Source organism: Prosopis cineraria, unplaced genomic scaffold (assembly GCF_029017545.1).
Source record: "Prosopis cineraria cultivar Desert tree isolate PC_DT_omini unplaced genomic scaffold, ASM2901754v1 PC7, whole genome shotgun sequence".
Lineage (NCBI taxonomy): Eukaryota > Viridiplantae > Streptophyta > Magnoliopsida > Fabales > Fabaceae > Prosopis > Prosopis cineraria.
In genome coordinates, this window is record NW_026555338.1 from 37,104,984 (window position 1) to 37,126,838 (window position 21,855).

Below are 21,855 nucleotides of genomic sequence, written 5' to 3' on the forward strand. Positions count from 1 at the left end.
AGGTGGTGGTAGGTGGGTGATGAAGGGGATGGGTATGTCTGGTGCACAAGTCACATGCTTTTTACTCATTCAACGGATTACTCTATCACTTGCGACTTTTTTAATAAAAACCATAACAATACTAATTTGCTCTTTGAACAAATGAAGCTGATCGTCACATATTTCAATTAATTGACTCTAGCTTGGGCGTTCTTGTATACATATTGGTTTAAATTTGTGATTGTTAATTCATTTGTTCATTCAATTTGTCACAGGGGCGTAAGATATCTGGCGTCTCTAATGGCCAATTTAATGATGTTTTGTAAGTTCGTATCTGGCTAATTAAAATTTATAAACTTGTCATGCTATTATTTGCATGTTGCCATCTTAAAAGTCCATTATATTATCAGTATCAATCAATAAACCAGGTCAGACAAGAGCAAGTTTTACTTAATCAATATGTTGACTGCGATTTTGACAACAACGCGGTGTTTAATGTTACGAGACGCAGCTATCTTCTAGAAAATACTAGCAATTCTGATGCATCCTTGTGGAGTGCCCACGTCAATCAAACGTATCATAGCGTTTACTTTGAGCCTTCGATTACTTGACTTTAACTATCCTGATTTATGCATTTTGTGATCCGGACACAACCAGTTTGATATTTACTAAATTACTCTGTAGGAAGGTAGAAGAATTTCAATAAAAACCCTTTAATCACATTTATTTTAAATTTAAAACTCCTAAATTTTTTAAATTTAACCGCAGTTTTAGAGTACATATTTGATATTAAATTTTTTAAAAAATAATAAAATTGTCTTTTATTTAAATTAATATAAAAAATGTTATATTTCAATTGCTAATTGTCTTATTTTATTTCTTCATTTACTTACAAAATATTATTAATTACTTTACTTCACTTGTTCATTTTTCTGAAATAAAATTAAGTGAAAGTCTGACAATGAATAAATAAAGGTAATGAACAAGTAAAGTAGAGTAATGAACAACAGTCCATAAGTAAATGAACAACATACAATATATAAATCAATAAGTTATTTTAAGATAATTTAAGTACTTAAAATTAAAACAAGTTAAGTAAGGCAATTAACAACATTTCGTAAGTAAATTAATAAATGAAGTATGATAATAAATAAGTAAAGTAAAAAAGTTCTAACATTAATTTAAATTAGGACAATTTTATCATTTTTCTTATAAATTTAATATCAAATCAATACCCAAAACTATAATGTAATTTCATAAATTTTGAGACTTTGAATTTAAATAAATGTGATTAAGAGTTTTAGTGAAATTCTCTCTAAAAGATTGTTCTAAAATGAGATTACAAGACAGGAATAACATGATTAAAACTAAAATAGAGGCTTCGTATGGAACTCATAACCAATGTTTTAAACATAAGTTCAAAAAAAGCTCATTCTAAAAGATTACTTTGTTAAGTGGAGAGCTTATTACGTTTATAAAAATCATTTCATTTGTGAATTTTCTCGATGTGAGACTTAACATGATCATTCAACATGATTTATATCCATTTAAAAAATAATGTGAAATTAATAACTGAAAAATTTATGATAACAATGATGATGAAGAAAAAGTTTAGGCTCCGTTTAGTACGGTAAAAGAATTTTTGATAAAATTAAAATTAAAATTAAAATTAAAATTGGAATCAAAATCAAAATTAAATTGAGTTTTAAAAGTATGTGTGGTATGATAATGAAATACTGATATAATTTTTATTTGAAATATATATCTAAAATGTAAAAATACACATATATCCTTGTCAATTTTTTTTTTTGGAAGAGAAACCTGTCCTTTTTTATATAAAAAACCTGTCTTTTTACAGGGCATGATTGACAAAGAAAGAAAGCACCGCACAGCACGGGTATTATCTAAATCACATGCGAATCAGATTAACTAATTAATATTGAAAAAAAAATAAAGACTAAAAAAATCCCAAAAAATGAAAAGAAGAGTATTCATCTTCTCCTTCATTGCAACATGTCCTCTAGTTTCAGGTACAGGTTCGAATTCTCGACATTGACTTGTTGTGCCACGCTCGTCGTTAAGCTCTTGTGCATCAGAATCATGACCTTCGGCAACCCTGTCATCACAAAAGAGAACGGCAGTGCCACTAGATCATCCAAGTTGATCTCCACCTGTGGTACCTCGTTCTCGTACGCTTCTATCACCATCAAGAAGTGCATGCATTTCTCCGACGATCATCAACGGTGATCACCTCAGCTGATTCTCTCCCTCGTCCACACCGGAGTCATGGTCTCGCGAAGCTTGCCAATGTAAGCAGATTGCTCGACGATCAGTTCCACACAGGCAAGGGCAGAGGTGACTTAAGAAGTCCAAAGAATGGGGCCAATTCCATAACTATCATCATGAAATCTAATTCTAGCATTTTTCATGGAATTGAATTTCTTGATAATTAATCTCGATTCTAGGCACGTGGAATCCATTTCCAATTTCATTTCTAAAATTAGGATTCCTATATACCAAACTGGGCCTTAGATTGCTTTCTACTTTTGAATAGAGAGTAGACCTGGTTCAAACACTAGCAGAGAGAGTGAGCAAGTTATTTATAAGAAATTAGCGTGTGTATAAATGTTTTCAAATATGACATATTTCATTACCTTGTCGTCTTGTCGACCTAACTTTCGGAAGAGCCATCCATAAGAGTTTTCCTCTGCGCCCACCTACATGGCATTCATATTTATCGACTACCCGCAGGCATTTTTTCCTCCTCTATCTTAATCAATAAATAAGAAAGAAAGAAAGAAAGAAAGAAACATGGGGTTTCGCAGGATATGGATCGGAGAGACGTGGGATTATGAGATGCATGCGAAGAGGGAATGTAACAGCCGTACTTGTCCCTGACGCCTTCTCTTCCATAAACGACAATAATGGCTGCTTCTCTCCTTGCTATCCACTCTCCCACGCTCGCACGGACTTTCCACATTTAAAATAATAATAATAATAATAATAATAATAATAATAATAATAATCTAAAACAGACTTTAGACGTCTTAAAAAGACACTTCTAGATTACCTATCACTGATAATATTTTGACATTAGTGATGGATTCTGAATACACTGTAACCCCGTAGTTATTCTCCATTACTAGCCGGACTACGTGTACTTTTATTGATAAGGATGTAGTAATGATGAGAATGAGAATCCATATTATACATATTATTCATAATAATTAAATTTATTTGTGCAAACCCCTTTTATATAATCTGACTTAACTAGTTTCAACTAATTAATTAACAACCTCACTTTCCTAAAAGCCGACCGGGTAAAGTGAAGTTTGGAATAATCGCATTAGGCGTAGATAAGGTCATGATGCCATGGGACATTGCAAAAGTCGAAACCACTTTTTTTTTTTTTTTACCTTTCCTTGCTTTAGCTTTCATGTTTAGCACGGGTCTAATAATAGCTGTTCTTAGCTTGTAATTTTCATACCAAGTATACTATTCCCTTTCCGCAAGTTTTATAATCTTTATTATATATTATAACTGCAATTCACTAATTCCCACTTGGCTGGGCCATTGATTGATCTTAAACTATATCTTCCAAATTTTAGAGGGGTGTGTGTATGTATGTAAAATTCTAAAAGAATGATGATCAGTAATTAACTCTCTGCAAAAGACAATAAATTAGGTCACCAAATATAGAGCCAAATCTATAAATATAATAACTTAATTGATAACAAAGGTATCCTTGCAACTCAATCTCTCCAGATCCTACTGAATATATATCAGTCCGCGTACTTAATATCAACACTAACGCCTATAAAAATAATAAGGTGACTATTACGTAAGAGCAAGCCAAGTTGCTGACCATTGGGAGGGCAATTATGTCCTTAAGCGCGTACTGGAAAGTGGCATGCGAGGACAACTACTATGATCAGAACAAGTCATTGACGCATAAGTCCTACAACATGAGTTAATTATACTATAGCCTTTAAGCACTTTTGTAACGTCAAAATTTTGTTATCAAATTATCCCCTCGTCCCTTTAAATAATAATTGCAAAATAGTTGTTACTGTTGAGCTCAAAATTATTATTAGCTATAATCAAAGTTTAATTCATTATATTAAACTCATGACTGAGTTTTAAGTGACTGCTAATCCTTTAAGATAAAAATCTCAATTTTAAAAAGTAATTGTCACTATTAAACTAGTTGTCAATAATAATGATTATAATTGTTAATCGTTATACAATACTTGTCATCAAGCTCTAAGTGATTATTATTCTTTAAAATATCAAGAGTTAAATTTTTAAAAAGTAATTGTCACATGAAAGATGATAATTATTGTTACTTATAATAAAAGCCATTATTTATCACGTTGAAGAACACTTGAAATAAAGTTGTTATTTATAAAAAAATAATTGTCACTATTAAAGGTCTTGTCATTATTAGTCATAATCAAAGTTGTCAATGGATACAAATAAGGGAAGGTAATCTCATGAAACTTGTAATTTCAAGGAGAGAAAAAGAATCAAGACAGGGACTTGACATGGCCCACGCTGCCTGCGGGGACGGAAGGTGTAGCGGCAGTTTTGAACGTCGTTAACGGACGAAGGTTAACAGAATTGCAGGGCGTTGCCAGTGGATGTGGTTGTACTTTAGCAATTTCAAAAGAAAGCCAATCAATGCAGTGGATGACAAGTGTTAATAACTGTGCAACAAGTCATTTTGACCAACATTTTCATTGCTTTTTTAAAAGTTTCCATGACTTAATGGCTAAGCAGCCTGCCACGAATTCATATTTTCAGCCAAATAATTATTTACTAAATTTTCCAGTGAGTGTAAATTGACCCTTTATTTTATTTAAAATTAAATATAAAATAATATGGTTTTATATATATATATATATATATGAGTATATATGTTTCCAAGAGAAAAAAGACTAAGTCAAATAGTGTTTGGGAGGGGGTGGGTACAAGTTCATTCATTTGATTTAAGAGAAAGCTAGCATAGTATATTAAGTTTGTAGCAAGTACAATACATTACTCAGGGCTCATAATTTTATTACATCCTCGGCACTATATAATAGAAAGTATAGCAATGGCACAGATTTAGTTTCGACTTATGTTATTCGATCGGTTACGTTTTTTTATTAGACTCTTTCAAGACTGTCTTTTAAGGGGGGAAAAAGTCATGACAAAGAGCTCTATATATTTTTTCGGTCGTCTTGTAGTAGTAATAAGTTACGGTTTTGAATGGTTGGGTCCCATTACTTCAGGCAAGACAAAAGGTGAAAATCTCCTGCACAATTTTAATATCCGCTTTTACTTATTTTAGGTTAACTCATGATCAATCATGAATGCAGGTTTTTTTTTTTTTCTGGTTGCCAAAGAATGCAGATTTATTCAGACGTTCTTTATTAGGTTTGTCTGGAATCTCTGTTTCGGGTATTGCTGGTATTGGAACCATTTTAATTTAAGCCTCCCTCCGCCAAAGCGAAAACAAAAGGAAGTCTCGAGTCACGAGTAGTAGGATGGCATATCTTAATGTCTTTTAAAAGTAGCATGAAGCAACAGAACTAGAATAAATGACAAGCCTTGCACAGTAGAGCACGAATCTCTTATATACGTGGTTAAGGGGAATATAATCCCTTAAAAAAAGTGTATGAATTGAATGGTTTTGGGATAAACGAAGCATACCCAAAGTGAAGACTGGAGAATAAATGAGCGGGAATGGGGGATCATATGTAGTGAATAGAGATGATGTGAACAATTTTGGTGTGAAAATAAAATGAGGAATCAAAGAAAATATTTGTGGTAAATGCATATATCTCAACACCGCATATTGGGATCGTGGCGCACATGTTCCCATTGGGTCACCTTCTGACGGCACCCCTCCTGCGCCTATCCTCATACCCAAAATATATATTGATATATTCAGATCTTTGAAAAAATATTTTTATTTTGAGGGCAATTGTTAGGAGGAGACCAGCATGTTTTTATCAAAAAATTTTATGTGCATTTTTTTTTTCACAAAAAAGAAAACAGCATACACCTGAAAGATTAACTGGGGAATATTCAAAAAACCAGAAAACGCGTCCCGGGCACGCACATGATTATGGAACACGCTGTTTACCAAATATACGAACAAGTTCTCAACCACTACCTCCTTCCTCCTCCGTTTAATCGTTTTCTTCAAAAGACAAAAATGTAATGCAATCCTTATTACGTTCACATGCGGCATCTCCCCCCCCCCCCCCCCCCCAAAAAAAAAAAACTATGAAATATTACCTCAGCATTTTATTATTATTGCTATTGTGACCAAGACATATACTCTCTCCACTTAAAAATATAAAACATTTTTTATTAGGTCTTACTCCTCAATAAAATAGTTATTAATTTTTAAACTAACTTTATCTTTTTATATTTACTTTTATTAAATATCCTATAATAAATATAAAATTATTATTAATAGTATATTTTTTTAAAAAATAATAATTAAATCTTGAAAGATGAAAAATATTTTATATTTTTAAATATTTAAAAAATATTTTATATTTTTAAATGAACGGAGTATATTACAGTCAGCTCAGTGTTATCTATCCTGTCATGAACTTCTCCATAATATTTTCTTTCTGGCAGGAAGTTCCAAGATCTTTTTATTTTATGACGAGCAGAAATAAATTTCATTCAGAGCCTTGCGAGAAAATATCATCTTTGACCTTGTCAATTCAAACAGAAGATTTGTCCGATGATCATGATTTGACAAAGAAGCTAAATTTACCCGAGTTAGTAATTCTTTTAAGTTTAATATTTTGATTTTTGATAAGTCGTATGGAAATAAATTCGATTGTCATACTTTACCAAAGAATACAATGATCATGGTAATAAATCTAACGAGAGTCACACAAAAAAAAAAACAAAATTAAGGGTAAGTTATGCTGCATCCTTTCATTTTCTTTATGTGAGTTTATAAATAATAAAAATTAAAAAATAATGAATGCAAAATTATTAATCTATTATCAAATGTGATATCAGGTTAAAAAAAGAATAATCGGTGCGATCTATTAGCCGTCTAATTACATTTAATTCATGAACGAACAGAGATTACTAATTAAAAAGAAAAAAAGGTGGTGGTGAAGTTACGTAATTTGGAGGAATTGGAGGGGCGTGGTCGTAGCTAGAAAAAGGTTTACTATATAATACTGACAACAATAAACATGGGAGTAACTTTACGTAATCCATTGTTGAAACTTCTGTTATCGGCTGTTGTCTTGGAAGTTTCCCTCATGTTCAAATAGCCACCTCTTCTCTCTGCAATCGGGATGATGATGATGATGATGAAGAATGACAAGTCCTACTTCCTCAATCATTCCTCTATTCTGCTCTTCGTTCTTATATTGTAGTTCTGCGTTTCAATTCCTCCTTTTTATTTTCCCGTCTACCCTTTCCCTTCTTGTAAGGGAGGCTAAATTGTAACTTGCCGACATAAATGGCGGCCGCTTTTCTCTTCACTGTTGCTCTGCTATCGGTGGCAACCGTGGCTCTTGGATTTCCGGCGTCTCTGACACTGGAGAGGGCGTTTCCGTCCAATCACGGAGTGGAGTTGAGTCAGCTGAGAGCTCGGGACAGCCTCCGGCATCGGAGAATGTTGCAGTCTTCAAACGGTGTGGTCGATTTCCAAGTTTTAGGCACTTTTGATCCCTTCCAAGTCGGGTAATTCTGTCGACTCTCTCTTTGGTTTTATTACAAGCTTTTGAATTGTGCTCTTTCTTTCTTTTTCCTTGTTTCTAGTTCTGTATCTCATGCTTCGTTGTATTCCTGCGATGATTTCGGGTTCTGTATCACTTTCAAAGCTTTTCAGAACTGGATTGTAATCAGAATGATGAGTCTTCATGTTCTTGCGTCGAGTTTTTCCTTTTGATTGGCTTATCTTACTTGCGTCTCGGATTTATTAATTTTTGGCTCTCCTTGATTCCTGATTCCTACTGTTTAGTTAAAGCCCAATATTGGTCGGGTTGGCTCTTTGACTTCTTTCCTCTGAATTAATATTTTGTTTAATTCTGCTGGGATAGCCTCCTTTCATAAAATTTCTACTTTCTTTCTTGTTAGGTCAAACCAAATTTGACGGGTATCAGTTTTCTTTCAGGCTTTACTATACCAAAGTGCAGTTAGGCTCTCCTCCAACAGAATTCCACGTGCAGATTGACACTGGCAGTGATGTTCTCTGGGTTGGTTGCCGCTCCTGCAATGGCTGTCCCCAGACAAGTGGACTCCAAGTAAAATTTGCTTCGCCTCATTTATGTATTCAAGATCAAGTTTGGGAAAGGATGAGATTGAATATACTGATGGGATTTGTCAATATCATTGCTAATTTTTGTTACAGATTCAACTCAATTTTTTTGACCCTGGGAGTTCATCAACATCTTCACTGATCTCTTGTTCTGACCAAAGATGCAGAACTGGAGTTCAATCATCCGATGCCAGCTGTTCCAGCCAGAACAACCAGTGTGCTTACACATTCCAATACGGAGATGGCAGTGGGACATCGGGCTATTATGTGTCTGACTTGATGCATTTTGCTACCATTTTTGAGGGATCTGTGACTTCAAATTCTTCAGCCCCTGTAGTTTTTGGGTGAGCTATCACAAAGCTTGAAATGGACGAAACCAGTATCTCTTCTATTATCTAATTTTTTATCGTTGATGGTTGAACATAAACATCATTTCCCCGTATGGTATGTTATGGAGCAGATGTAGCATCCAGCAGGCTGGTGACTTGACGAAGTCTGATAGAGCTGTTGATGGGATATTCGGGTTTGGACAGCAGGAGATGTCTGTCATTTCCCAGCTCGCCTCACAAGGCGTGGCGCCAAGAGTGTTCTCCCACTGTCTGAAAGGAGATAACACTGGTGGGGGCATTTTGGTTCTTGGTGAGATTGTCGAGCCAAATATAGTTTATACCCCACTAGTTCCATCGCAGTACGTTCTCATCTGTTGCATTTTATTTTCTCATGTACCAATTTGTAATTTTAGTAACGGTTTTCAAGAAATTCCAGTATATGATCTTCCTATTGATGATAAATTTTGCTTATAAATCCAAATTCTCGATCAATTCCCTTGGTTTTTGGATGACATATAACTTGGGAGTTATTCTATATACCAAATAGAAGTTCCAATTGTCTTGATGGATGGAAAATATTCTATACTGAAAGTCATTTGCTGTTGTGGACATCATTTAGTCCTCTAATAAATTGAAATGAAGTTTCAATTATCTGTTGTTCTTGAAAGTTGGACGTGTCTGGCAGACTGCTTAGGAATTTGACTCTGAGAAAGTAATGTCTAAAGGTGGTTATAACCTACAGGGGTGTGTGTGGGAATCATGATGCACCGATTTTAATTTAGTGAAGTTCAATATTACATTTAGTCTGTGCTAGATTGGCTCTTATTTATCTTTTTACTCAAGAATGGATTAAGTCTGAACAGTGCTGAAAATAGCATATGCAAGGAAATGAATCAGAGCCCCTGCCATATGAGAATTCCTACTTGCGTAGTTGTTGTTGTTGCATCGCTTGATAATCAAGCCAAACTAACCTTTTGCTGTGGTTTTGGATAATTTTCAACCACCTCTGGGTGTCATCTAGTGCTTGGAGAACTCTTGAAATTTAATGATAACAATTCAGGCGCAATTTTGGATATTAGGATACAGTCAAAGATTACTATCTTTTTACCAAATATGTGCATTCATAACTGTGTCCTTAAATATTAGACAAAAGTCAAATAGGAATTTGATTATTTATTCGTTACATAGAAATGGTGCCTGTACTAAAAGGACTCAAGAATCTTATCTGAGAATAGCATTATGACTAGCTGCTTCTTTGTCTAATATTTCAGGCCTCATTACAATTTAAATCTGCAGAGCATCTCTGTCAATGGCCAAGTATTATCAATTGATTCATCTGTTTTTGCAACATCAAGCAACCGAGGTACCATTATTGATTCTGGAACGACATTGGCATACCTTGCAGAAGAGGCTTATGATCCCTTTGTCAGTGCGGTGAGTTTCTTAATTTCTTGCGAGTTAGTTTATCAATGCTAGAAATAGCTTTGCTGCTTCATGAATCAAAATCATGCTTATTACTTGGCAGAGGTTTTAGCAATATTTGATGTCAAAAATGATTTTGTTTCACGTAGGTTACAGCTACAGTTCCACAATCCATACGAACTGTTCTTTCCCGGGGAAACCAATGCTACTTAATCACCGCCAGGTTGAACATGCAATGCATCATCTTTACCTGAGTTTTCCCCCTTTTCCCATCCATAAATTTATGGTAGTTCCTCAAAATAGATGATCCTGACGCTTCCTTTGTTTATTCTGTGTTTAGCATCTCTGATATTTTTCCTCTGGTAAGTCTGAACTTTGCTGGTGGCGCGTCTATGGTTTTAAGGCCACAGGACTACCTCATACAGCAGACTTCAATTGTAAGTATTCGAGCTTCAATTTTCTAAGGAATAGCCTGGCATAGACGATTTACGAACACAATTAATTCAAGTTGGAGTGAGTTGCATTTGCCTGTGGATGAAGAATTGTATATTTAACTATTTTAATTCTTTCCTTTACTTCCACTGGTTGCCTCTAAAAAGTTGAATTTTGATATTACTTTAGTCAGTCTCTAAAGGTGCTTCACGTGCCTCTCTGCAAGGCAATGGCCACAATGATCTCTCGTATAGATCTAAAATCTAAATCATCTAATAATGCCTGGCGGTGCATTATATCACCAAATTAGGTGTTCCTTTTTTACTTTCTATGTACATAGAATTAAATCTTGAACTTTGCTAGCTCTCTTTTTGGATATAATGAGAAAAACCCCATTTTGATTCAAGTTCTTACAACTCTTCAATCTAAAGTCTGATACCTTACTATTCAGAGCTGGTGCTCCTTGTTGGGTCTCCCAACATCACTGGCAGCTTTCTCTAACTCCATTTCTTATCTCCTTTCATATTTTACTGCATGTCATCAAGTGCAATGGTTAATATGTCTTACAGGGTGGTGCAGCAATGTGGTGTATTGGCTTTCAAAAAATCCAGGGTCAAGGGATAACAATATTGGGAGGTAAAATGCCACTATGGTCAATGGTTAATATGTCTTGTTGCCGGCTGTTCATTCTAGTATATTATTAATAGGCATAACCTGCGAGAAGATCGAACCAGCTTGTGGGTCAATAATTGTTTATCATCTGAAATACATCCCAATATCTTCTCCTTCAAGATTTAGATGCTGACAACATTCCAATTTTGATTTTGCAGATCTTGTGTTAAAAGACAAAATTTTAGTTTATGATCTGGGTGGTCAACGCATTGGATGGGCTAACTATGATTGTAAGTTTCAGCTACACTGCCAGAAAGCCGTGTTCTGTATGGCATTTTGGAAAACAACAAATGTATATAATTTCATGAGCCTCCCAACTCGCAAACGATTCCTTTTCTCTCCCCATCCCTCAACTAAGAAATCATATCTGGGGGTGGGGAGGATAAAATCGTTTAAAGACTCTTAACCTATGTTTTAGTATAAGCGTGCTCATTTTATTTTAAAAAAAAAAAGTCATCGCATTAGATGCCATGATGACTTGGCTACATTTTAAAAGTTGCTTCAGGTTCAAGCTAATGTTTATCTATTAACATAGGTTTCTAATTTTTGCAATTTGAATTTATCAAATTAGGTTCTCTGTCGGTTAATGTCTCAGCATCAACTGGCACGGGCAGAAGTGAGTATGTGAATGCAGGAGAGCTCAGTGGCAGCACTTCTTTACGTGACGGGATAAAGGCGGGAATCTTGGCTTTCATGATGCACATAACACTGATAAGCTGCATTGTATTTTTGTAGCACATCATGTGGGATTGGGTTCACAATTATTATTCTTTTTCCTTTTTTGTATATTATTCTCTTGCCGGTAATTAATTGTGGCACTCGGCAAGACCACGTCTTTATTATTTTGATTGTGGCTTCTAATTTGCATCATTTCCTGTCATTCGTGTTTGGGGATATAGAGAGAAAAAGTGATACAAAAGAATGAGAGGATGAATGGGTATATCTTTTTTCCCCATGTAGTTGTTACTTTTTTGGCTCTGCCTTTCCTAGCAAGGTAGTTCTTGTTTGCATTTAGCTAAACAGGATCCATTTTATCCAGCTCCGGATTTGCGCCTCTTTTCAGCCTTTGCGGAAGTCACGTTATCGATTGGGGTTTAGGGCTTTGTGAAATTAGTTTTCGTTTATGAATATTTGTATCACTATTACCCATTTAAAAATATTTAAGAGGTAATATTAAATAATATTTTATTTAAACTTGCATATAATTACGAGGATTATCATACATTTAAGTTTAAATTAGGATGAACGAGAAGTAAATCCCACTAGTTAAATGACAATAGAGAACCAATGAGGTAATTGTTTTGGCACCCTAGAAACTTATCTAATATTTGTATTTTTTTCATCAAAATGATAACTATACTTCCAAATATAAACAACAAGAGTAATAAATGACTACTCTAATTAGGCAAGTAATTGAAGTGGGATCAAAAATTCCAACACTAATTTAATCTTAATGAGAACAGTCATTTACTCCCTCCATTAAAAAAATAAAAGGTATTTTTTGAAGGATAAAATGTTTAAAAATATAATAAATTTTTAATATTTTAAGATGTATTCAAATGTGCTTTTCTCAAAAATATCTTTCACAAACATTCATCTCTCAGTTTGACACTATTAAATAAGAGCATGATACAATAAAAATGCCTATATTTTTAACATTTTAACAGAGGAAATAATTATTTTCTGCACTATTTTAATCACTTAATTACTTAATAAATAATCATTTATCACTTAAATTTTCATTTACCTTTATAGATTTTTTGTTAACAAATAAACTAAGGTCAAATAAATTCTCAAACTTTAAGGTTGTGTTTGGATGAATGAATTTAAGTTAAAAATTTTAATTTAAAATCTCACATTTAAAATTCATATATTCTAAATTCTTTATTGGATAATATAAAAAAATTAAATTATAGAATTAATTTTTTTTTATGTAATGTAAAATTTTAAATTTTAAATTCTATATTTAAATATAAAAGAAACTTGGATGACTAGTCAAAATCGACACTTCAAATGGTCAACTTTTATCTAAATTAAACAGTCAAAGTCAATTGGAATTGTAGCACCAACAACAATTGAAATAGGTCGACTAATTTCCATCGAGATCAAACCGACTTTCATTAAGATCGGACAATCAACTTTCAATAAGACCTAATCGATGATAACCAAATGACCAACTTTTGTTAGGATCGAACCGACGGCAACTATCAAGACCAATCGACAAGCGACAAACTTCCACATCGAGACCGAACCCAATGAAAGCCAACTATTTAGTCCGGATGAAAGTCGATCCTATCTTCACTGTCAGTCCAATCTCGATAGAAATCAATCGTAGTTATCACTGTCAATTTGATCTCAATAAAAATTTACTATCCAATCCCAATCAATAGTGATAACTTAATTTCATCAATTTTGACAATCTAATCTAATTATCGTTGATAAGCAAATCAAGCCTTTATAAATTTAAATCAAATTACAAATGTGATTGAATTAAGATTTAAAATAATAAAAATTTAAAAAAAAAATCAAACTACAAAGATTTTAAAGTGAAACTAAATTTTAAAAATTTTTAATTATCTAAACAATAAATTTGTTACCAATTTAAATTCATATATATTCAAACATAACATAAAATAATTATTTCATTTTGCAATCCTATCTTTTCATTTGCTTATGTTAAATTTATGTCAATTTCCCTTTAAAATAAATCAAGTTAATAATCTTTCCTATCAAATCAAAATAGAATTTTAAAAGGTGCTACTAAATAAGTTCCATTCATAACTAGCATATTTTATTTTCCTTAAAATTATATTAATTCCTTTTCAGTCACCTCTCAAAAAATTTAAATACATGCCAACAAAATAACATATGAAACGTAAAATATTTAAGATAAACAACAACCAGGATAAGTCATTCCTCAGATAGAAGAAAGGCCCACCTAAACTGCCCAAAATCACAAAAAGTTGACAGCACATACTTAAAAAAAAGCACGAGGTGGTCTCTTCATCTCATAATCTTACCCAAAATAACTAAAACCAGCTTTACATACAAATAAAAAGCATGAGTTGATCTCTACATCTCATAGTCTAAACCAAAATTACTAAACTTGAGCAGCGTTAGCAGTAAAACATGACGTCTTGACATTGTCCTTGATTGTCGGAAGAGTTACCACAACGTTAGTGCTCCTACTTCCTGTTCCACTTGAAGCATCAACATCCGATGTCTCGCCTTCAATGTAGTAGCGAGCACGGAAAGCAGCCAAATGGGCATAATAAGCGGGAGGAACTGCAATAAACAATCTTCCTTAGTTAGAAGGTAATTTGGAGAACTAAAGCAGCAATCAAAAGGCAACCCAATTTCTTTCTTTTTCCCCCTTTTACAAATACCTATTGACACCGATCTAGTGCACCTTGCATATCTGAAAGGAAAAGAACGTAATTAATAAAACCATAGTAAGTCATTACCCCTCAACTAACCCGAATCAAAAAAGGGAAAAACAAGAGGGGGGAGCTAATTAGAACAAAAGTGTTAGAATTGAAATGTACGTGTAACACAAGTTGTTTGTTAAAGTCTGCAGCTCATCAGCCTTGAAGTTGTTCTCATCAAATAGTACATGATAATGCGTAGGTCGGCTTGTTCCCTGTTTCACAACGCAAATAATATAATCAAACCGTGCTTGGGCTTTGCCCCTTTTTTATCCAAAAAAATAGCATCATCAAACCTAAAAACTTCAATAAATATCAGTTTTTCAACAATTCACAGCCAACTGGTGCAGTTTTAATTGATAACATCACCTTAATGCCAGCATGGCTGTTGAGGTAAAAGTCAAATTCTCTGGGATGGCAAACCTGAGTATCGACAACAGTGCCTTGATAGATGGGACATGTAACACCAAATCAGTAAGCTGAAACTAAACTGTAATCCATATAGAACTTAAGAAAGAGTTATACTTATGCAAGTGAAGAGTAGCAGGAAATTCAAAACCACGCATCAGAACAAAATAGCATTCTGGTTTTTTTAAAAATAAAAAAAACCAAGGCTTTAATGCAAGGAAAATCTAACCTGGCAAAATATTTCCGCTTTTATCAGTCTGATCGCGATTATTATGATCAGGAAAAAAACGGGTGTGATGTCTTTTCTGTACCACCAAGAAGGTTACTTTTGGCAGATATCCTTCCTCTAACGAGGCACAAGCCTGATACGCCATAAAAAGAAAAAAAGAAATTTGGTAAATTTGTAGCCCATGTACTGACTGCTTCATGTATTCTTGTATAAGCAAAGCAACTTTTTTCCTTGTCGACAACCAATATGCCTTAAAGTTCTTGTTCATTCAACATGACATCCTATTGTTCTGCTCTATTCTTGTAAGATAAATCCCAATCCTCAGTAACTTCAACCAAATTCACGTCGTCTATTGCCCATACCTTTCTTATAGCTTCCATTTCATGAAGTAAAACCTGACTGAATTGGCCTTCACTAACTCCATCTCTTCCAAGCCAAAATTGAAATTGAAGAAAGAAATATAATTAAAAAGGGGCAAAAGATTAAATATAAATAGCATACTGAACGCATGCATCTCTTAAACCACATATACCTGTAGAATATAATCCTGTCTGGCTTCAATCTGGTTGATCTAAAGAATGCAACAAGTAGCTCTCTGCACAAAAATCAAAACAGCATGAACCAGTCAAGACTCCCGACAATCGTGACAGTATGAATGTGCATCTCACCCCTACCTAATCATTCCACCCTGTACAACTCCCCTACCAGGTTCCTGAGAAGTTCTATGAAGATCTAGAATAATTTCTTCACGGTGTGACTGGGCAGAAACAATTCCGCGGTACTTAGTGACCTCAGGCCAATCCATGGAAGCTACTACCTGAACATTTTACTCAATAATCAAAACAAACATTTAGATATAAATTTTAACATTGCTTGTGTATATAAAATTTGCATGGAATAAGAAAGATTACAGCTGCTATAGAAGGGCTCGAGTCCTCCCCTGGCTGTGGATGTGTTACATCCGCACCAAATATTATAGTAGGGCGATCAGTCACATGAGGAATTCTTCTCTGAATTGCATCCATTAACACTGTATTGCGCCCCCCAACCTATATAATAAACAATCAAATATTTAAATTACAATGTAGAAATAATCAAATTAGTTACTCCTTAAGCTGGTTGTCACGTATAAGATAAAACCGACCTTAACATTGATCTTGAGGGCCAAATTTTCAAGATATTGCTTTTGTAGCCTTGAAGCTTCCCTGGGCTGAGAGCATTGAGACACTATTCCCAATTCTGTTTCACAAATGCGTTTAATCTTTGCTGCAAGAACCACGTGACATTTTAAGCAATAGGCTAAATCAAATTGAGCTTCCAATTTACTTTAGACCCAAACACTCACCATAAGAACCTTTAATGTCAGGCAAGATTATAATCAACAGCTGAAGCTTCTTGCTAGATTGCTTGCTAACATCTCTAAGAGCCCCCTCAATGTGACTAGGATGAACTGACCTTATAGGAAGTAAAGGGGTTCGATTGAAAACCTAACACAATCAAATCAGAAAAAATGACATGGTTCGTGAATTGGGACCGGATATAGTCAACCAATGGGACAGCATAAAAAACTTACCATTCCCTTGCTGGTGCACATATTTACCAACTCATTACAAAATTGAAAAGGCAAATCTCTGCTCACTCTAGTAGAAAAGCTTAAACAAGTCCAATGTTGCACGTTCCCACCATCTATCATTTTCTGCAAAATTGACAGAAAAAAGTAGTGCAATGAAATAACCAAAAAAGATTATTTCTGTCTCGAAACAAAACAGAGATCGAGGAACTAAACACAGAACCAAAATAGGTTATTCTCGTCATTTTTCATTTAATTATACATATCATAGCGTTACCCTTAGACTAAAGACAACGAGCCACGTAAAAGTTGCCTATTGATTATATGAAAAGGAATGAAATTCTACGAACTCAACAATTCCAGATGATTAACTTCAGGCAGGGTTTTGCACAACACTAGCAGAAACAACTATCGCTTCACCTTGTTTATCATATTCCACTGACCCCTATACGGTTCAACCATTGTTTCCTTCCCAGTTTCATGATATTTGAGCTGCAGTAATTAAAAAAAGAATAAAGAGACAAATAAAGGAAACATAATTTTCATTCACGTCTATCAAGTACAAGCCCATTTATACCCTTGGAGGAGGCAAAACACGTGCGTCACACAATGCTAATTCTTCACTCGCTTGAATTCCAAATTCACGCACAAACTTGTCTCTGTTGAAACTGTTACGTCTTACCATCTGCAATGCAGTAAAATTAAATATCAAACCCAAAACAATACACTATAACATATAATATCAAACACAAAACAAATTCACCTCTCTAATGTCCTTCTCCCTGTCAAATGGTCGTTGACAGGTTGCTCTCAAAAGTGCAGTTACTTGCTTCTCATTCAGTTTCCTTGAGTACCGTTGGCCAGCAGCTATCTTGCAAAGCTACAATGTGAGGGGAAAACATTTTAAACAAGCTGGAAGCCTAGCGCAGAACCAATAAGGCACGATAAGCATCAGAAAAAATGAAGAGAAAAACCTCCATGGGCAAATAAATAGGTTTTGTGTCACTCCCGGCTTGGAGGGCAGGAAGGGCCAAACACTTGAGCTCAACATTGTATTTCTCACGAAAATATCGAACAACGGTTATTTTTGTTCTCTGGTCATCGAGAGTAAACCTATGAAACACCAAAATACAAATTCCAGATTAGATTAAGCAAGGCAGACTCATGCATTCATACAAATATAAACAAAATTCATTCAGACGAAGAAATGACATCTCCAGTCTCTTGCTATATAAACTTGCTCAAACAGAATATAATTTTCTCATTTCAGAGATAGCAAATGCCACAAAATTAAATTTTTATTAGCTTAAAACTTTATCTCACTTTCCATTTATGAAGTGATCCATTAATTTATCAACACCGCTAGATAAAGTAAATGGTAAAAACAATAAAAAGCTAAAATGCAAGAAGCTCACTTCAACTCGCCCAGTGGTTCCCTTGAGACACCAGTTATTTTGTAACTTCGAGTACACTGACCATTAGTAAATTCCACCTTAACTCCTCTCAAAGCTTTCTTAACCTGAGTGTACCGTAAGAGGACACGAGCATTAATTTCGCATCAATGTTTGGCAGAAAACCTATATCCTCAGTACTCTTAAAGCAACATCGTAGAATCAGATATAAATACCTTGATTCTTTCTTGATCAGACAGAGGCCTTGAAAAATTAAAACTATAGTGCTTTGCAATAAATTCAGTCACAAAAATGTTTTCATAAAATGCCCTTGCTGATACATCTGCAACATGAGGATTATCACTACTGGTCAAAGACAAGCAACTAACGTAAAATCCGAACACGAATCACTCTACAGATATGGTTAATGGGTAAAAAATATCATAAACATAGAATAAGGCAGAACCAATGTTAAGGGAAAGTCCCATCTGGGTCGGGCGAAGGCTTTGATGATATCCTCTCCAGTATTCTATCCCATCACCAAGTTCGCCAGGTTGACCCAAACTAGGTGAAAAAAAAGATCTCCCGACCACAGTATACCTACAGGCAATAAGGTTCGCGAGGTCACTTCATAAAATAAAGCAATAGATTGACACGACAATGCACACACGACTGATAAAACTAGATATAGTAATGCCCTCTAACTTTTCAGATGGCGATGCCCTCAGCACCACATCAAGTGCTTGAATAGTTTCTTGTGGATTGTCCAGCTGTAGACGTCTTAGAAACTGCCACAGATGATGGAGATCAGCCTTAGAAGCATAACGAACCGTGACTTTAAACTGGCGCTCACGTTTTTTCCTGTGTTTCAAGTAGGAATTATCCATCAAAGCAACAAACATGGTACTATAAGACAAGGTCTGATTTATTTATAAAATATCCACGCACTTGAAGAAACACACCTCGTTGAACCAGAAGAATCATCGGGTTCTTCGCTGTCTACCAACTTGACCACAAATTCTTTTGAGTCAAAGGGCAAAGGGCCTGCTGTGAAAAGACTCTTCCGGCCATCATAAGCTGGTATACGCTTGCCCAAGTGTGACTCTCGGTACAACTGGACTAGTTGATTCATCACATTTCTATTGATCTTTTTCGAAGTAACTTCTGGCGTTATGGATACCTAATGTCAAAAACAAATTGTCAGGCTCCCCCAGAAGCACCTGTTTTATAAATTCTTGCGAAACAGATTGAAGAGTTTAAGATATGCAGTGTAAAATCATGATAAGGAACAGAATCCTTTAATCAAGCATCTAAAGAAAACTCGAAGTAGGGTAATAAAACGCAGCTGTAACAGGTCATCAATCATACCATTTGAATCTTCAGTTATACAATGTAAATTAATAATCAATCAGGAGACAAAAATAGTTCAAATGCAGGATGAATTGGTAGTAATCAGATAAGCGAAGCGATCTCCAATCACAAGACATTGAGACAATACTCAGAAATTCTTCTGAGCACTGGTCAGTATCAATAGCGTGCAAGGGAGAAAAAAGTGAGATGAAATGCTAACAAACTAATGAAGCGAAAGCAAACAAGGAAGAAGACTGACCAGTGACCAAAATAATCAATGAGATATTTAATTCTTTTAAAACAAAAAGTGTTGGTTCTACTCACATCGTACTGGTGAAGATCATTGTCAGCAACATTAACGAGAATGTGATTTGCACGAACTCGTATTTTCTTCCCTATCCTGCCAAAATCAGGTCGGTCGGCAAATCTCGAGGCCTTTGACGATGAGGGCGCCGGAGACTGCAATGTTAGCCGCCCCAACTCATCACTCGGAGCGTCTGGAGCAATGGCCGGAGCCGGAGGAGCAGACGTCACCGATACAGGGGCAGCGCCGAGTCCCGGTCCCTCTTGCGGCCCGCCTCGAGCAACACCCCGACCCCGGGTAGATTGGGACGGGGCAGGAGACGATTGATGCGGGCGAGCTTCGGGTTGCTTTCGGCCTCCGCGGCGAGGCATTGTGGCGCAGGACTTGAATCACAAAAGCTGCGGGAGAGAGCGTGTGATGTTGATCAAGATCCGGAGGAGGGAACAGGCAGAGTCAAACTGCAAGTGGAAAAGGGGTAGACGAAGGAGACGAGTCATAAAACCAAAGCGAGAATTGGATATATATCATGGAAATAAAAGTCCCGGTAAAGGAAGACATGGGAGTGGAAAGCAGAAAAGAAGGGACGTGGAAAATATCAAATATGACTCTGGCGTCGCGTGGCCTGAATGTGCAGGAGTGGTGTATCTATTATTCTAGAATGTTCTCACGCTACAAAGTTAATGCAAATTGGAAGAGCCGTGGAATGGGATAATAAGGCACGGTCTTCGTACGGAAAAAATAATATAATAGATTTTTGTTCGGGACTAGGGGTGTTATTATTATTTATTTACATTTAAAAAGTGTATTGGAAGAAAGAAGGAAGCGATTGGACACAATTAAGGGCAGAAGCCTGAAGCAGGAAGGAATGAACAAGAAAGATGAATTAATTTTGATTTTAAGAGAGAGAGAGAGAGAGAGAGAGTGGCAAGAAGCAGGAGAAGGCAGGTGGGAGTGAACGAAAATAATTGGGGCTGGGGACTTTGGGGTCTATTTTGGCGGGTTAGAAAGAAGAAAATGAGAAGATAGGGAGGAAGCAGAGGAACAGACAGTCAGGCGCTGAGCGCGTGGACGGAGAGTGGGGAGTGGGGACAAAAAGGGGGTGGGTATAGAATCAAGAAGAAAAAAGCCTAGGAGGCGCCGCTGGTGCAGAGGTTGCAGTGATTTCCAAGGCAGCATGTCAGACTCGGGATCCCACGTTTGAGATTTATGCCTTCCTTCACCCTGCCCTCGGGGATTCTCTCACAGTCCATTTGTGCTTGGATTTGTTGATTATTAAAAAATAATAATTTTTTAATTTTTTATTTTTAATTTATTTCTAACTCAATTCTTCAACTGTGACTCACTATAACTTAATTTCTCAACTATGACTCACCTATGATTCACTTTCTCAACTTTTGAATCACTTACAAATTAATCCTTAAACTTTTGTTAATTTTTTTTATGTTAACCTATATTTCACATCAATAAGCAAGAGGAAGGTATTTTAGAGTAATATATGAACATTTTTTATCCATCTTATTTGATAAATTTTTTAAAAAAATTAAAAAATAAAGACTGAATTATAAGTGAATTAAAAGTTGAGGAATTGAATCGCAGCGAGTTATAATTTAGGGACTGAGTCACAGCGAGTTATAGTTAAAGGATTAAGTTACAAGTGAATTAAAAATTAAATAATTAAAATATTATTTTTTTCAAAAAAAATTTGATTAATAAAATATAATAATATTTAAATCATATTTTTTAAAAATTAATTTTATTAATTAAAAATATTTGAGTAATTTTTCAAAGGAGATAATGAAAAATACTTACTAAATGCTAAGAATTGATTTTAGAGGGAAAAAAATAGTTTATATCAAACAGAGTTTTAAAAAATAAATGATATTTAAAAAAATTAGATATTTGAATAAAAAATTTTAAAATGATAATTTTAGACTCATGATTGATTTTGAAAAGCAAGTCGTCTCTCTTTGTTTTCTTTCTTCTTCTCATTTACCCCTTAAATAACAAAATAAATAATTCATATTTAATTGTTTTTTATCAATAAATTTAATTTATTA

General features: G+C 34.9%; 2 protein-coding genes across 2 annotated transcripts; one reads left to right on the plus strand and one right to left on the minus strand.

Annotated features, from left to right (window-relative positions):
• The first annotated feature begins 7,199 nt into the window (after positions 1–7,199).
• Positions 7,200–12,076, plus strand: LOC129316045 (aspartic proteinase 36). The gene is made up of 10 exons (XM_054960289.1): positions 7,200–7,689; positions 8,123–8,252; positions 8,360–8,610; positions 8,727–8,954; positions 9,867–10,029; positions 10,167–10,240; positions 10,358–10,454; positions 11,019–11,085; positions 11,280–11,351; positions 11,693–12,076. The coding sequence occupies exons 1-10, from the start codon at positions 7,466–7,468 to the stop codon at positions 11,854–11,856; spliced, it is 1,470 nt and encodes a 489-aa protein (XP_054816264.1). The 5' UTR covers positions 7,200–7,465; the 3' UTR covers positions 11,857–12,076.
• A 1,907-nt stretch (positions 12,077–13,983) lies between these two features.
• LOC129315738 (protein argonaute 5-like) lies at positions 13,984–20,515 on the minus strand. Its single transcript, XM_054959733.1, is given in 23 exon segments — positions 13,984–14,257; positions 14,260–14,406; positions 14,508–14,539; positions 14,667–14,761; positions 14,916–14,989; positions 15,184–15,316; positions 15,546–15,609; positions 15,716–15,778; positions 15,858–16,000; positions 16,095–16,232; positions 16,328–16,449; positions 16,529–16,670; positions 16,757–16,879; positions 17,174–17,245; positions 17,331–17,438; positions 17,517–17,633; positions 17,728–17,866; positions 18,169–18,272; positions 18,381–18,487; positions 18,611–18,744; positions 18,850–19,005; positions 19,107–19,324; positions 19,819–20,515. Coding segments are annotated over 23 exon segments (2,802 nt in total). The 5' UTR covers positions 20,170–20,515; the 3' UTR covers positions 13,984–14,237.
• Positions 20,516–21,855: the final 1,340 nt, after the last annotated feature.

What these genes read in the sequence shown, in the direction of transcription:
- LOC129316045 (XM_054960289.1), top strand. Translation starts at nt 7,466, where the DNA reads ATGGCGGCCGCTTTTCTCTTCACTGTTGCTCTGCTATCGGTGGCAACC. An exon ending in ATGATCCCTTTGTCAGTGCG is followed by an intron (nt 10,030 to 10,166) that starts GTGAGTTTCTTA and finishes TGTTTCACGTAG; the next exon opens with GTTACAGCTACAGTTCCACA. An exon ending in TCATACAGCAGACTTCAATT is followed by an intron (nt 10,455 to 11,018) that starts GTAAGTATTCGA and finishes TATGTCTTACAG; the next exon opens with GGTGGTGCAGCAATGTGGTG.